This window comes from Neolamprologus multifasciatus, chromosome 20, assembly GCF_963576455.1.
Source record: "Neolamprologus multifasciatus chromosome 20, fNeoMul1.2, whole genome shotgun sequence".
Classification (NCBI taxonomy): Eukaryota; Metazoa; Chordata; class Actinopteri; order Cichliformes; family Cichlidae; genus Neolamprologus; species Neolamprologus multifasciatus.
The window spans coordinates 14,593,398-14,610,762 of NC_140458.1; the positions used below are offsets into that span (position 1 = coordinate 14,593,398).

The window sequence follows — 17,365 nt, forward strand, 5'->3', positions numbered from 1 at the left end:
CTGGGTGTGATTCACTCATTGTTGTGAGGCTCCTTTGCAAGAATGAGTGTGTGTATGTGTGTTTGTGTGTGTGTGTTAAGTCACTCACAGCTGTCCTCCTCCTCAGTGATAGCGCTGACAACATAGCAGGCGTACACGAAGCCAAGGAGCTGCGAACACACAAGCAAACATAGGAGGTTAGACACCACAGACCTGCCAGGCTGAAGTTAAGCTGCTGAGTGCTTTCCTCGATAGACAAAGAGACAATAAAGGAGGAAAATGTGTTTGTTCTCCGCATCCTTAAGTAACTGGTGATGCAACACTGCTCAAAGAGCAGGGTGAAAGCCAGAATAACTTGTTCATTAATTAAATCTTTCTGTGAACAAGAATATTGAGTAATCATTAAAGACATTTATTGAGCAAAAACATTTTAAAAAGACACCTTACAAATTTGTGCTTTACTTCTTCTTCTTTTTGCAATTTTGTACAATTCTAATGAGCTTGGAAGTAAATATTTGGTATGAACACCTTTCTTCTTCTACACAGCCTGAACTTTCGTTCATTTGTCAAGATGATCCCACACTGCTTTAATAATGTTGAGGTCTGCACTCTGATAGTGTTCCATTGTGTATCCACGTATGGCTCTACTGCAGTGCCAGTATGGCGTGCTGAAAAATGAAGCCCTTGCCAATCAGACCCTTTCCAGATGGCGTTCCAGTGTGGCTCAAAATCTGAAAGAACTTTTCTGAGTTCATAATTGAGATAACTGTAGCCCCAAACCGTGACACGCTGCACGTAATGCCGAGATATGAAAAGGTTTTATGGTAACAGCTCTAAGGGAATCACAAATATTTGCAAAATAATCTTTTATGCCTGGCAATTTGTGCTATCATTAGTTTAATTGTAGGTTCAACTAAAGAAATTAGAAAAAATTATGTGTTTTTGCAACAGGCTGCTTGTAACAAAGTGCCTAAAACTGGTTCTTTGCTAAGCTGTCTGTTTATGTGCAGACACAACACTGATTCATAACTTGAGTTAGATGCCTTTTTTAAATGTTTGAATGATTCACAGGTCAGTATTAAGTGGCTTAACAAAAAAAAACCAAAACAAAACATCATTCCTCTGAAAATGATCAGGTACAACGACTAGACTGAAAATGACTAAAGAAGCAGCAAGTGTCCAAAGAAAAACTTTGAAAGACCTCCATAAAGTGTCTTGCTTTATATAACTATTCCTCAAGAGCACTTTAATAAAGACAAACAAGTCCTGCTCCTTGGAAGTAAAGTATAAAGACATGAGAGGTGTCTCGAGCACTGTAAATATCTGCCAAAGCACTTGGAAATTCTCTTTTGATAATGTGACAGCCCTGTGGTGAGGAATCCTCAGAGAACTGCCATCTGACTCTACAGTTTCCCTCTGCTCTACAGAGCTTCATAGCGCCTCTCAGCAGTGTGGCTGGAGTGTGGCTTCTTACTGCTGATACTAAATGTTTTTCTTGGGAACCAGGCAGCAACAATAACAACCTCTAAAAACTCTTTGCCACCATACCTGCCCGGCATAAAAAGGCAAAGCTAGTGTCTGGCTGGAATACACAAAGGAACATTTAGTCAGTAAAAGATACTGCAGTCGAGGGTTTCTACCAGAAACATTGTTAAGCCCAGTGGCTGGATTTGGCCCCACAGTGGGAGATTTAATGTTGCACTCTATTAGCACAGTTCTATTCACCAGCTGCTTCTGGTGAAGAGAAAGAGTCAAACACAGGGGAGTTTATTTCCCCTTTCTACCAAGAAACGTAGGATACAGTAGGAGAAAAACACCAAGTCACGTTTTCCCTGAGTACACATTAAACAATAACTGAAGGAAAAAGGGTGTTTAGTCATAACACTTCCCCATTTCTTTGTTTTCCATTTTATTTCTACTAACACTGCAACTCTTTGAGCTTTTAGATACTTATTAAATAACCCAACAGCTGCAACTTTTGTCACCAGAAAAATGTCCCTATGCTCAACCCTGTCCAGGATTCAACCTTGGCTGATAGAAAGAAAAGCCATTATTATGATAGCATTTCTCTATACTGGCTGTATATGAATAAGTGTGTGTGTGTTCGCTCTAACGGTAATTTGCTTTACTTTGGCCGTAGGTTATGGAGTGTGCATGGAGTGGTTGCCCGTGTCCACAAACACAGCAGAAAGCAGCAGAGCCAGCACACAGCTGACTATAGGAGGAACACACGTGTGGGGAAACACAGCACTGGGAATGGCCCGTGGCACTGGCAGATGGCTGTCATCAACTCAGAAATATACACAGCGAGTCTCTGCACCCAGCCACCCATCCATCACTTGGCACTCTGCCATGCCAATTAAAACAGCGTCGGGCACGCTGCCCTGCTCGCACACTGGGTTCACAAACACAAAACCCGAGGGGGTAATGACTGTGCGCGCTTATGTAAGATTCATTCAACATATAACTCAGCTTGGCTGATGTAATTATAGATGAAACAAAGATAATGCGCTGTTCGTCTCTGTCGTTTGCGTTTTTGCTCCATTTTACGCACGCACAAAATCTGTTGGACCTTCACTGAAGTTCCAGATGTAGATTAAATGTTTTATTTATGAGTGAAAAGCAGGTGTCACATTTAGTATAAAAGGGAAGGTCTCTGTCTCTGGGGGGCTAGATAAGATACTCTTCTTTCTGCTTTGCTGTCACTATATTTTTTCTTTCTAATATCTAATTGCTGGTCTCACCCCATCCATTACACTGGCAGTGAAATGGAGGTGAATTAGCATATGTATAAAGCCAGTGTCAAACACAAGATGGTGTTAACAGCAGGGGGCACACCCCGTTTTTCAATTTTATTGTGTCTCGGTGTGTGTGCCCATGTGTGTTTTGCCTGTAAAAGTGTGTGCTCTTATGAGTTAATATATGCATGAGTGCATGTTGATTTAAACTTCATAAAAAGGGCCCTGATTTCTCCAGCCTGGGGTTGACTCAAATATAGGATAGGCAAGGCATCAGCGTAGAAGGCCAGAGCAGGAAGCAGATGCCTGTGTAGCATACACAAGTGAGTCGAATTAAAGTGTGCGTCGACATAAACTGTCTACGTAAGGTTTGTTGGATAACTGAGCTGCCAGAAAAGCTTTCATGTGCTGCTTCATTGATTTTGTCGGTGTCTGGACATTCTTTCATGAAGAAATATTTTGCCATTTTGATTGAACACCTTTGCTGTTATGATTATGGCAGTGAAGAACAATGTAATAGTTCATGGTCAATTCAGCGATAGCAAAGAAAATATGGGCAGTAATTTTAAAGCAAAGCTATGTGCACTGCAGCGCAATTACCCAACACTGCTTTTGCCTAATACATGTAGAAGCAGGTTGCTGGTGGTACAGATGTCTGGCAGATTACACTGTAATGTGAACAGGGTAATTCTAGTGTGTAGCTTTTGACAGATGAAAAATATTTCCTGTATCTTAACAATCGAGAGATGCAAAATTGTGATTCATAGTATCATAAAATGCTGAGATGTTTTGGTGTCTGATATGACAATTTTACTATCAACCGAAGCCAAACACTTAAAGTGTGTCCATCGAACGGTCAGGCATGGGAAATAAATGCTGACAGCAAGACAGATCAAACACTGCATGTTACAGCTGATTTTTATCTTCCATTCCTCTTTTATATGGTTTCCACTAAATTTGGACAATTTAGTAAGAATCAGGTCAGGATATTTTTCCCTGTTGTGCTTTCTCAGATTTAGCACACAGCAGGAAATAGTCTGCTTCAGATGCGTTTGCGCTTCTTGAACTACTCGGTGTGGTTAAAGCGAGACTGCTGCCTGCAGGCAGGAACACACATGATTCCAATTCACTAACAGTAAATGCACAGTTTTATTAGCTGCGCTATTCACGCACTGGTTCAATCCCAACACCACACAGACTTTGCACAAAGGAGCTGTTAGGTAGAAGACTTAATGCCATAAGCCTGAACCAACTCTGTCAGATGATGTCTAGAAAAGTCAGGACTGCAGCTTTGATTTTATGTGTAAAAAGCCGACTTTTGGTACAGTGGGGCAAAAAAGTATTTAGTCAGCCACCGATTGTGCAAGTTCCCCCACTTAAAATGATGACAGAGGTCAGTAATTTGCACCAGAGGTACACTTCAACTGTGAGAGACAGAATGTGAAAAAAAAAATCCATGAATTCACATGGTAGGATTTGTAAAGAATTTATTCGTAAATCAGGGTGGAAAATAAGTATTTGGTCACCTCAAACAAGGAAAATCCCTGGCTCTCACAGACCTGTAATGTCTTCTGTAAGAAGCTTTTCTGTCCCCCACTCGTTACCTGTATGAATGGCACCTGTTTGACCTCATCATCTGTATAAAAGACACCTGTCCACAGCCTCAACCAGTCAGACTCCAAACTCCGCCATGGCATAGACCAAAGAGCTTTCGAAGGACACCAGGAAAAGAATTGTAGACCTGCACCAGACTGGGAAGAGTGAATCTACAATAGGCAAGCAGCTTGGTGTGAAAAAATCAACTGTGGGAGCAATCATCAGAAAATGGAAGACATACAAGACCACTGATAATCTCCCTCGATCTGGGGCTCCACGCAAGATCTCATCCCGTGGGGTCAAAATGATCATGAGAACGGTGAGCAAAGATCCCAGAACCACACGGGGGGACCTGGTGAATGACCTGCAGAGAGCTGGGACCAAAGTAACAAAGGTCACCATCAGTAACACACTACAACGGCAGGGAATCAAATCCCGCAGTGCCAGACGTGTTCCGCTGCTGAAGCCAGTGCATGTCCAGGCCCGTCTGAAGTTTGCCAGAGAGCACATGGATGATACAGCAGAGGATTGGGAGAATGTCATGTGGTCAGATGAAACCAAAGTAGAACTTTTTGGTATAAACTCAACTCGTCGTGTTTGGAGGAAGAAGAATACTGAGTTGCATCCCAAGAACACCATACCTACTGTGAAGCATGGGGGTGGAAACATCATGCTATGGGGCTGTTTTTCTGCCAAGGGGACAGGACGACTGATCCGTGTTAAGGACAGAATGAATGGGGCCAAGTATCGTGAGATTTTGAGCCAAAACCTCCTTCCATCAGTGAGAACTTTGAAGATGAAACGAGGCTGGGTCTTCCAACATGACAATGATCCAAAACACACCGCCCGGGCAACAAAGGAGTGGCTCCGTAAGAAGCATTTGAAAGTCCTGGAGTGGCCTAGCCAGTCTCCAGACCTCAACCCCATAGAAAATCTGTGGCGGGAGTTGAAAGTCCGTGTTGCTCGGCGACAGCCCCAAAACATCACTGCTCTTGAGAAGATCTGCATGGAGGAATGGGCCAAAATACCAGCTACTGTGTGTGCAAACCTGGTAAAGACCTATAGTAAACGTTTGACCTCTGTTATTGCCAACAAAGGTTATGTTACAAAGTATTGAGTTGTATTTTTGTTATTGACCAAATACTTATTTTCCACCCTGATTTACGAATAAATTCTTTACAAATCCTACCATGTGAATTCATTGATTTTTTTTTTTTTTCACATTCTGTCTCTCACAGTTGAAGTGTACCTCTGGTGCAAATTACTGACCTCTGTCATCATTTTAAGTGGGGGAACTTGCACAATCGGTGGCTGACTAAATACTTTTTTGCCCCACTGTATATGATAGGGCTTTGAAACTCCCACTGACAGCAGACCATTTTCACAAAAGCAGTTTGCAAGTACTGACGCGTAGCTCACAAATGGGAAAACTTCATGTGTCAAGAGGCCAAAAAATTCCAGCAGTTCTCCTGTTAACAATTAACAGCTAACAAATTACATCTCTCTCTTACTCATTCGCACATAACAACTGACTACAGGAAAGTCGGACACTGCATGTTAGAGCTAATCTTAAACCAATCTGTCTTCAAGTCCTTTTTTATATTGCGTCCATGCATTTAGTGCGACACGAAATGCGATTAAAAAAAATCAGAGACGCGAACACTGGGCGGCTTTTTGCTGGAGGCAGCAGCCAATATAGGTCGGTGTCCTCAATAACAAGTGACAGCTCCACTTATGTATCATTGCATACTAAGCGTCCTTAAATGAAGCTAATAAAATGCCTGTCTCTCTGTGTCTCACACTCAAACTTACACACACCAACACACTCAGTTTTCGGCACCTATGTGTAGAAATGAATGTCATATTAATTAAGCACATAAAGCCCTCGCATGTCCTCTGTGACTTGACCTCAGTCTTTCTGTGTAGACGTGCCACACTAAAGCCAACTAATTTGGCTGCCAATCATTTTTCCTTCTCCTTTGCGCTGTGCACTTTATGTGTCTTTATAGTAGTCACTTTTCTAAACACAGGTCTATATTTCCTGTCACTCTGCGATCTGTAAACCTCCTCTACTCTCTTTCTCTCCAGCCCTCGGTGATTCCCGATTTTTGGCTCTTCTAACACTAAATACCACTCTCTTCTTTGTTTTCTCTCCTTTGTCTCCGGGGCTGCTGAGCAGTGAACAGTGATCTCCAGAATTAATAACACAGAGAAAGAAGCAGACAGGCGGACAATTGGATACTATAACTTCAGTTCAGGAAAACAAGTAAAGATGTCCTCCAGTGGGTCTTCATGCTGCCGAGTGAACTAAGCAGGTATTAGTAGTATTTCAGTGCCATTTGCATTTCTTCTCTCAGATAATGAGGCCGAAGAGAAGTTAAAGGCTCTGACATTAATGTGTGTGTGAGTGAGAAGATCAGGCACAGAGCTAGAGAAAGGTTACTTGTATTTGCATAGGCTAATGAAGGTCAAGTTTACATTGAATGTGTCTGTCCAGAAAGACACAAAGCCACCTTTGAAAATAGACTTTCACTCATAAACATCAATCCACTGGGCATGCAGCTACTTTGGTCAACCGCTGTAAAATGAATGCAAAGTGCAGCTCATGATGCTCTGGTGTCGGTTTTTCAGGAAACGAATGTCAGGAAATCACTAATGTTATTTAAATTAATTTTGATCGAAATCATAAAACATCGAGTTCATCACTTGGAGATTATGAATGTGGATGTTAACTATAAAATCTGACCTGCCTGTGGTTTTCCAGTAAAAAAAAAGTACATTTGTCGTTGAGATATTTTAGTCATGCCTGATAGGAGCTGGTAGGATAAAAAACCACTTCATGTCTAATCTGAGTCAGACAGTTGCGCTCTCGCATGCAGCTCAGCCAGGTAAAGTTAAAGGCTGCAGTTCATGTGTGATAATGACTTAGGAAGGCATTTGCTAGTTACAGCTTTTCTAACTGAAAGAAATGCTGCTTTTCTATTTCAAATAAGTAATTTGATATTTATATAAATGACAAATATCAACAAAGGATTTTGTGAAAGATAATTAGAGTCCACAAAAAAAATATTTGACAGTTTATGAAAATACTGATTATTGGCTTTATTCAGACACATTAGAGTAGAAATAGAAGGTAACCTCTTTGCGACTAATGCTGAAATTGTGGTTCACTAGTGGTAGCATGTTGGGAGTCCATGGATATGAGAGGAGAAAACATCTGTGGATGGATAGAGTGCATAAAATATGTGGTAAAACTGGTCTGTGTGCTACTACTCATCTCGTTGTTGGTTTTTCGGTTGGGTAGAGAGTAAAGTTATAACACACAAAGAACTAAAGTGAAACCGAGTGTTAAAAACAATGCAAAATGTCCACAGCAGCCCCTGTTGATACTTTTTTGGTCTTTGATTATTTTTAAGCTTCTCCCTTTCCCGGTGATTTCTGCTGTTGGTTTCTTCCCTGTTCTGGCCCATTTGTCAACCAATCAGCATCCACAGCATATACAGCATCATCTGCGTCCAGCAACATGCAATTGGGATTTTGAAGGACTTTATGGAAGCACACTTGTAATGTTTCAAAACAAAAAGTTGTGGTTGTTGGGAAGCAACTTGTCACCAAACAATTGCAGTCTGCCATGGAGTGACTGCAGTCACTGCCTGACACAGTGCAGTTTGTCAAAACTATGTATGTAGACATGCTGCCAGCATGTTGCAAGCAACTGGAGTCAATCTGTGCTGAGGACATCAGCCTTGCAATTCATTTTTCCAACTCAATTAGTTGCCAGCAGGTCATATTCGAGGGTTGCCTGGCATTTTGCAGTTAAATAGCTGTTTTGCAGCAATTGCATCACTTTTTGTGGAGGAATTTCAGTTTCAAATCTGAGGCTCTGGCTGGACTCTGATGAACGTAGACTACAAACGAGTCGTAATTTGTCCCAAATTATCAAAGTTAATCACCATATTATCACAAACAGATTGCATTTAATTGCCAACTTGTTCCCATTCATCCACAAACTGATAGAAGGCTGACTGTCTTATTGCTGTTTTATCACCATCCATCACTTTGAAGACAGCAACTGACTGCAAATGGTCACAGGCCTGACCCCCTCCCCTTCAAAGCAACCATTTCAAAGGCAACAAGATCTCAAGTTGTCTCCAGCCACTGTTTTGCCTTGCACAACTTCAGCTTTAGTTAACAGTTTTAGCCCCATATACTTCTCTTTTCACCATGCCACACTTAAATTCAGTTTATCTCAAGACGTCGTCAGTTCTTTGCTGCCTGGTTAATGCATTTGCTCGTAACGACGGATATCTGGGTCGATCTGCCAGCTAATTAACACAGTATTGACTGTGGCTCAGTGTCAGGAGAAAACTCACTGAGTGCACTACAATTAAAGGAATTTGCAGGTAAAACATACCACATGGGAGAAAGGGGGAGGGGATGCAGAGAGGCGCAAAACAGATAGAGAGGTGGTACAGATGTCCTGTAGGTTAATTACACAGGACTCTCTGCCTGACAATAAGGTGCCAACTCATCTGCAGAAAATTAGATGTGTGTGTTCGTGTGTAGACAGCTGCATGTTTAATGACAAACCATTATCAGGGAGTGCACAGTCCACATTTATCAGTGTTTTCTCCCACATACGCAAGAACACGGGCCTGTACAGCTGACATAGAACCACAAGGCATTGGGAAGTGTCTGCGGTGCTTATTTGCATCTTCCACATCAAGTAACTGCACTTAACAGCGTGCTAATGTGACACAAACACAACAGGCTTACCCAAGCAGAAATAAAAGCTGCATAAAGAAAGCAAACAGGCTGTTCTTCACACACTGCCCCACACAATAGATTTTAGATCAAGTCTGAGTGAAGGAAGGAAAAATGGGGCTCAGTGGGATAAGAAACGAATGGACTGAAGCCGAAACAAGAAGGTAAATAACAAAACAAGTAGGCGCTCAATGAGCAAACAGGTAAGCGAGCATCGCACTGGAGATAAAGTTAACTCATTTAAACTTGCTTGTGTTCACTTCCACGTTCTCCTCTGTTGACTCTTCTTTTTGCGCTCTCTCTTAAGTTTAAAAAGACCAAATACTATAATAAGATAATCTTTATCCTTCACCCTGCAAACCAGATTAACAATTAAAGCTCTTGGCCGAGACAGCCTTTGAAGTATAACAGCGACCAGTTGCTTTTTTCCCCCTTCTTCTCCTCTGGTCTTGAGGTCATTCTCTTCTCCTCTTCGCTTTTGGCTGCAACCAACAGCCCTAATAACTGCTCACTACTGCATTATAAATCTTTTAATCCCAGAATCTTTATAATCCTTTGAAGCAGAAGCTGTAAAACTTACAGTGCAGTTAAAATGCAGTGTCAATGCTGACATATCAGAGAGGTGCTTTGTGCCATTGTTATACTGGACGATGCACAGCTATTTAATGTTTTTGGAGAAATCCTCCACATGGCTCCCAGTGCATCTTACACAAAAACAGAAAAAGAAATGCAATCTCAGTAGTAGGGATGGGTACCAGTATCCGGTGCCATGATGGCACCGGTTCTGACATAAACGGTAGTAACCAGACCGAAAAGCAGCGCACATTTCGGTGCTTTATTTCGGTGCTTTTTTTTCCTGAGATGTCATACACTTTGCATTCTAGCCAATCATTTTACCTTTCCGAGGATTGTAGGCAGGCCCAGGCACGTACGGGGAGTGCAGAATTATTAGGCAAGTTGTATTTTTGAGGAATAATTTTATTATTGAACAACAACCATGTTCTCAATGAACCCAAAAAACTCATTAATATCAAAGCTGAATGTTTTTGGAAGTAGTTTTTAGTTTGTTTTTAGTTTTAGCTATTTTAGGGGGATATCTGTGTCTGCAGGTGACTATTACTGTGCATAAATATTAGGCAACTTAACAAAAAACAAATATATACCCATTTCAATTATTTATTTTTACCAGTGAAACCAATATAACATCTCCACATTCACAAATATACATTTCTGACATTCAAAAACAAAACAAAAACAAATCAGCGACCAATATAGCCACCTTTCTTTGCAAGGACCCTCAAAAGCCTGCCATCCATGGATTCTGTCAGTGTTGTGATCTGTTCACCATCAACATTGCGTGCAGCAGCAACCACAGCCTCCCAGACACTGTTCAGAGAGGTGTACTGTTTTCCCTCCTTGTAAATCTCACATTTGATGATGGACCACAGGTTCTCAATGGGGTTCAGATCAGGTGAACAAGGAGGCCATGTCATTAGTTTTTCTTCTTTTATACCCTTTCTTGCCAGCCACGCTGTGGAGTACTTGGACGCGTGTGATGGAGCATTGTCCTGCATGAAAATCATGTTTTTCTTGAAGGATGCAGACTTCTTCCTGTACCACTGCTTGAAGAAGGTGTCTTCCAGAAACTGGCAGTAGGACTGGGAGTTGAGCTTGACTCCATCCTCAACCCGAAAAGGCCCCACAAGCTCAGCTTTGATGATACCAGCCCAAACCAGTACTCCACCTCCACCTTGCTGGCGTCTGAGTCGGACTGGAGCTCTCTGCCCTTTACCAATCCAGCCATGGGCCCATCCATCTGGCCCATCAAGACTCTCATTTCATCAGTCCATAAAACCTTAGAAAAATCAGTCTTGAGATATTTCTTGGCCCAGTCTTGACGTTTCAGCTTGTGTGTCTTGTTCAGTGGTGGTCGTCTTTCAGCCTTTCTTACCTTGGCCATGTCTCTGAGTATTGCACACCTTGTGCTTTTGGGCACTCCAGTGATGTTGCAGCTCTGAAATATGGCCAAACTAGTGGCAAGTGGCATCTTGGCAGCTGCACGCTTGACTTTTCTCAGTTCATGGGCAGTTATTTTGCACCTTGGGTATTCCACACGCTTCTTGCGACCCTGTTGACTATTTTGAATGAAACGCTTGATTGTTCGATAATCACGCTTCAGAAGCTTTGCAATTTTGAGACTGCTGCATCCCTCTGCAAGATATCTCACTATTTTTGACTTTTCTGAGCCTGTCAAGTCCTTCTTTTGACCCATTTTGCCAAAGGAAAGGAAGTTGCCTAATAATTATGCACACCTGATATAGGGTGTTGATGTCATTAGACCACACCCCTTCTCATTACAGAGATGCACATCACCTAATATGCTTAATTGGTAGTAGGCTTTCGAGCCTATACAACTTGGAGTAAGACAACATGCATGAAGAGGATGATGTGGACAAAATACTCATTTGCCTAATAATTCTGCACTCCCTGTACGTTCTTTTAGAGCAGAGCTACAGATTAAAGCGGTCAAAAGTCTGGCTGTACTTCACAGCAAAAGATGCAAACTCAGCAGCCTGCAACAAGTGCTTTAAGGTGATACTGTGATACTGTGCAAAGGAGGTAACTTCTTGAATCTGATGAAACACCTGGCGATGCATAGCGTTTTGTTAAAAGCCGAGAAATGCACCGTATTTGATAGCTTGCTGTGAGCCCTCACACCGAGCATATCTACTGCGGGTGGGTTGCCTGTTATCGGACCCGGAGTTAGCAAAATCCCCCAAAAACCCGAAGAGGAGAGTCCTGGCCCCTAGCCCTGCCAGTGTAGCAGAAATGATGACGGATGATGATGGCAGCAGCAGCCGTTCTTCTCTGCGTGAGTAGCTTAATGTTGTCCGTGTGTAATTTACGTTGAGTAGGCTAACCACATTATTACATTAATGCATGTAAGGTGAACTAGCAAACACCGTCGTAGTTACATGAGGCTGTCTTCTTGTTTGATGGCAGATACTCCCTTCACCCTGGCCAAAAAGGCTAAAATGACCAAAGAAAAACTGGAAAACAGCTAAACATGAGAGGTTTTTGGACAAAATTTGTGTTTTTTCAATTGTTTAAGCACTGCTTCCAGCCAAGAATGATGCTATATATGCCCTATAGCTGCAGAGAAGTCTAACATTGTCATCTTTTTACACAAAAACAGCTGAACATGAGCGGTTTTTGGACAAAGTGTGTGTTCTCCATTCTTTAAGCACCGGTTCCAGCACCGTTTAAGCACCGGCACCGTTTCAAAAGTACCGGTTTGGTACTGGTATCGGATAAAACCTAAACTATACCCATCCCTACTCAGTAGTGTTGCTCAGCACGAGAGCTGGAATAAAGAGCATAGACTAAAGGACTTGCCAGAGAGAGCACTCTGACCTCTCCGATGTATCAGGGGGCAGCCTGGGTGCCCGTGATGTTTTAACGCTGGTGAGCTGAGAGAATCTCAACAGCCAAAAAACACACACAGACCCTGTAGGCAAACAGACCCCAGAGTAGTGATCACAGCGGTCTACTCATGCCAACCCTGCTGAAAATACCCATCTAATCAACTGCGGCTGCTTCACCCACCATATTACCCTGCCCCCTGGTGCTAAAGCAAGCTGCGCCTTTAAAACAGAGAGTAGACCGACATCACAGAGCTGTCAAAGCGCAAGAGAAAAAGGAGCACAAGTGACACTGAGTGAGCAAGAAATGCATTGTCATCGTTTGTTGTTTATTTGAATGACGTGAAGGTCAAACAGTGCGAGATCTGTTCAGGAAAAAGACAGGAAGACGGGCTGAGCTGTGAGAATGTGATGTGGGGAAAAACATGAAAACAGAGGAAATGAGCAATGGAACGAGAGAATGACGCACACTGCCGATTCTCCCGTTATCATCTTCCACCCATTGCGGGTTTCTAGGGAATAGAGATGCAACAGAAGAAAGCATTGCCTGTGGCAGCAATAACCTACACTAAATGATATGATATCGGCGTGTGTATGTGTGTACACAAAAGCACTTTCTCCGGCTGTTTTATGAGTAGCACAGCATCTCAGACAGCTTTCACTGTTCCCTTTAAGCTTGTAAGAGTTATGTCTACAGATGTAAACTCAATTTCACATCCTGCACCATTTTTCTTTTCCTTTTTTGGCTGTCTTCCTACCCACACTCTACCTACCTCACTGGAAATGTTTTCTCAGACACAACTGTTTTATTTACAAGTTCACAGGAGTGAAAGAAGAAAGACGGAAGATGGGATGATACAGAGAGACGACAAAAACAACTGTGGGTTTTCTGTTGACTGCATTGATCTTTTAATGACTCATTCTTATAACGGTACTATGATAACCAAACCCAGGAAACAGCGATGTGTACTATAATATCGATTTAGTGAAGGCAACAAAGAATAGAAGGACAGAGATGAAGGAAAATATCCCTCGCAGTGATAAATGAATAATACATTAACCCAGTTCGAAAAGGTTGCCTCCACTTCAAGCTCATCCTTCAAATCTTGAAGTTCCTTTTTTGGCTGAATGTTGCCTGCAGCAGCAGTAAGCAACAAAACAAGGCAGACTTCCCCTAACTCAAAGCTTTACTTCTGAAGCACTTCCATCCAGCTTATGACAAATCTGAGCTGATAGATGACAGCGATGCCTCCATTATTGGCCGATGGATCCACATTTTTCAACTTAATGAAACATGCTCCTTGGAGCCCAAACTAAATATTTAATGGCCTCTCACTGCGACCTTGAAACCCTTCTAACAAAGACAAAGGGACACCCCACTTTCTTCCTTTTCTTTTCAACCATCCCTTCAGCTCTTTCTTTTTCCCCGTCTGGCCCCGTTTTCCAGCGAGAGAGAAAAAGGGGACTAACCAAAACAACAGTGGACATCTCAAAAGGATTCAATTTTCCTAAGCAGAGCCCTGCTTTTACCCAGAGAGGAAGTGGGGATACAGGGAAAACGATGTCACTCGTGACGCTAAGATTTCTGTACCAATTTCCCTGCTCCTCTAGGGAGCGACTCCCGTGGAGTTGCAGTTGAATGCTTGGTTGAACAATTTCATGTAAATTGCAGGCAAAAGGGTGTTGCTATCTCATGTGGAGTAGAAATCCAACGAAGGCGAAGGATAAACCAATTCACTGTGCATAATGCAAGCAGTAATGAGGTTCAGCGAGAGTGCCGGGGCTGTAAAGTGAGGCCAGACATTTTATTATCCTTCTCCGTGGGGGCCATGGGATGAATGGTAAACTCCAGTGCTTCTCATGGCTAGGTCCCTTTGCTTGTTTCCAATCTATCAAACTGCATTCACGACACTTCCCCAGTTGTAAATAATTCCAGCATTAGATAAAATCAACAGGACTCTGAAACACACTGGTACACCATAGTTCAAGGCTGACAACATCACTGCATGTTCACTCTCTCTTTCTGTCTGTCACCTACTGCCAACATTAACTACTCCACATGTATTAAAGTGACAATAACTGTGAAAAATAGGTGTGGGTGTGTCACGGTGGAGTCAGAGGGTAAGTGACTGTTAGTGTGAGTAAATCTGTGCCATTGTGCGTGTCTTGAAGCCAACTTCCTGCAGAGCTGGTCACCAAGAGTGCCCTGGCACCCATCCAGGATTGGGGCAGTCGGTCATATGTGTGTGTGTGTGTGTGTGTGAATGTCCATGCTGGCAGGATGTGAGTTTTTGGCGAATTGATACAGAGCTTATAAAGAGAACAATAACAGTCCTTCCAGTGTTTGAGTAACCCCTTAGCATCTGGCAAGTCTGAGCCTCAGCAGACAAAACAACTGAGCAATTTTTCATTTGGAGACCAGGGCAGAGGAAGCTGTCCCGGACAAAATAACAGGCTGCTGTGGAACTGTACCAAAAAAGAAAGCTTAAAGTAAGACAAAAACATCACCTTCCTTTCTATTCTGTTCACATTTAACTCACAGATATCCAGCTTACTGTGATACAATGAAGTCCTGGCCATCTAGACTCGGCGTATAAACGGTATTTTAATGTGCATAATGTCAGCGGGTATTGTTAACTTGTACTCACAGCAACAAGAATCTGTGCCCCACTGTGCATGACCTCAATGTACTGATAGTCCATGAAGCAGCCCATGACAGTGATGTAGGAGTGGCTTTCCGTGGTATGGACCCCAGGAGCCTGTGGCATCTCTCTCCGCACACAGCCGGGGCCATGTTCACTCCACCAGGAATGATGAGCTGAGATGTTAAATGTTAGCAGGTCACTGTCCTGGAAGGAGAAGGAAAAACATTAACTTCTTTGCTAGGACTGTATTCTTTAGTTATTAAGCACATTCATGTATTTTTTATAAGGAAATCCAGGCTGGCTTTCAAAGCAACCAAAGTACCGATGCTCAAAAGGCAGGGAGCTTAACTTTGGAAACTTACAGAAGCTGTTGGAAGACTTTTTATGATTGTACTCCTTTGCTGAAAGGGTTGGTTCATAAAATTACAAACAAGCATCTTTAGACTGCTAATGACTCTCCAAAGCCTTACTTATGTTAGCGCTGCATTGAGCTGGTTCTCAAAACACAATATAACAACATGTTCACCGTCTTTCCTTAGTGTGCTAGCATGTCAACGTTATGCCAGTGCAGCTTTGACTAATAGAAAATCACAACCAGAAAAATGTGGTTTAAAAAACCCTTCAGGCAAACATAGTGGTGACAATTATTACACTTCATCCAGCTGCAGAGCGTCTGGTTCATTTGAAGGCAATCCATCAAATAACTCAACACTAACGTTTTAGTGCAAAAATTCTTACATTTTGATCTCACTGTAGCATTACAGGGAACATGAAGGGATTGCGAAGGTACACTAATTTATTATTAGTTAGTATTATTATTAGTTATTATTATTAGTATTATTATTAGTACACTCTTTATTAGGTACACCCTGCTAGTACCAGTTTAGACCAACTTATGCTTTCAGATCTGCTTTAAGTCTTTGTAGCATAGATTCAACAAGGTGCTGGAAACATTCCTCAAAGATTTTGGTTTATATTGATGCATTACACAGTTGCTGCAGATCTGATGTAAATCTCCCATTCCACCACACCCCAAAGCTATTGGATTGAGATCTTGTAACTGTGGAGGCCATTTGAGTACAGTGGACCAGTGTGTGTGTTTTGAATTTGTGACATGGCGTGTTATCCTGCTGGAAGTAGCCATAAGAAGATGGGTATATTGATGGAAATGTGCCAAAAAATATCGCCCACACCATTACATCACCACTAGTCTTAAACTTTGATACAATCCAGAATGGATTTTATTTTATTTATGTCAAATTGTGAAAACAAGCAGTCTAGTCATTCTCCTCTAATCTCTGTCCTTAACTAAGAACAACCTCCCAAAGAACTACCATTCACTAGATAATTTCTCTTCCCAGTACATCAGCAGTTTCTGAAATACTCACACCAGCTCGTCTGGCACCAACAACCATGTCACTGTGTGTCACATGTCACTTAAATCACCTTTCCTTCATACTTGGATTTGAACTTCAGCTGGTTGTCGTGACCATGTCCGCACACAGATGAACACATTCATCTAATACAATAAGTGACCGTACATCACATGTATGTCAGGTATTTAGTACGAGCACATTTTCATGGCATTATATACTGAGTGGACTTGTCATACCAAAAAACACATTCTACCACTTAGAAAAAGTGCGATCTCTCCATGTAAACAGTTATTGTTTGCATTATTTTTTCAAATGTCTGCTTCCATCACTATATTTGACGTAAATAAAATAGCATTTATAGTTTAAAAACATTAAAAAATTCAAATCATCTATGTGCCTTTCCAGAAGCTGCTTGTTTCTCAGGATAACTTAGAAACATCTCAGTCACTTTTTTTGGAACTACTTTCTGAAAAAAGAAAAAAAACCCAGCATAAATGATAATATTAATGCCATCTTTCTGTTGACATCTTAAAAATACACTCCTCTCTCTGGACCTCAGTTGTCTTGGGTTGAACAGAGAAATCTGAAGAGGCTTATATCCTACATTTAATCGAGTAAAATCAAAAACAACTGCCGGGCTAGACAAATAATATTTCAGAATTTGGCTGAACTAAATATTATTAATATGTGCATAAGTCTCAGCCAGGAGATCTGCTGTTTATGTGAGGTTTATAAATTCTTAAGCCATACTACAGCAATACTGCAGCTTTTGGAGAAAACTTTTTTATGCATACAAGTCTGCACGGTGTTGCTCAATTTTTACACAACCATATGAGCTCATGGAC

General features: G+C 41.9%; 1 protein-coding gene across 2 annotated transcripts in view; it reads right to left on the reverse strand.

The window, feature by feature from the left end:
* nkain4 (sodium/potassium transporting ATPase interacting 4) overlaps positions 1-17,365 on the reverse strand; it is a 58,171-nt gene that overhangs the window by 11,975 nt on the left and 28,831 nt on the right. For both annotated transcript variants that reach the window (XM_085147175.1, XM_085147176.1), the window contains exons 4-5: positions 15,148-15,348; positions 89-149 (exon numbers count right to left, since the gene is read on the reverse strand). In XM_085147175.1, coding sequence (XP_085003301.1) covers positions 89-149; positions 15,148-15,348 — 262 coding nt within the window. The remainder of the gene's footprint in view (positions 1-88; positions 150-15,147; positions 15,349-17,365) is intronic.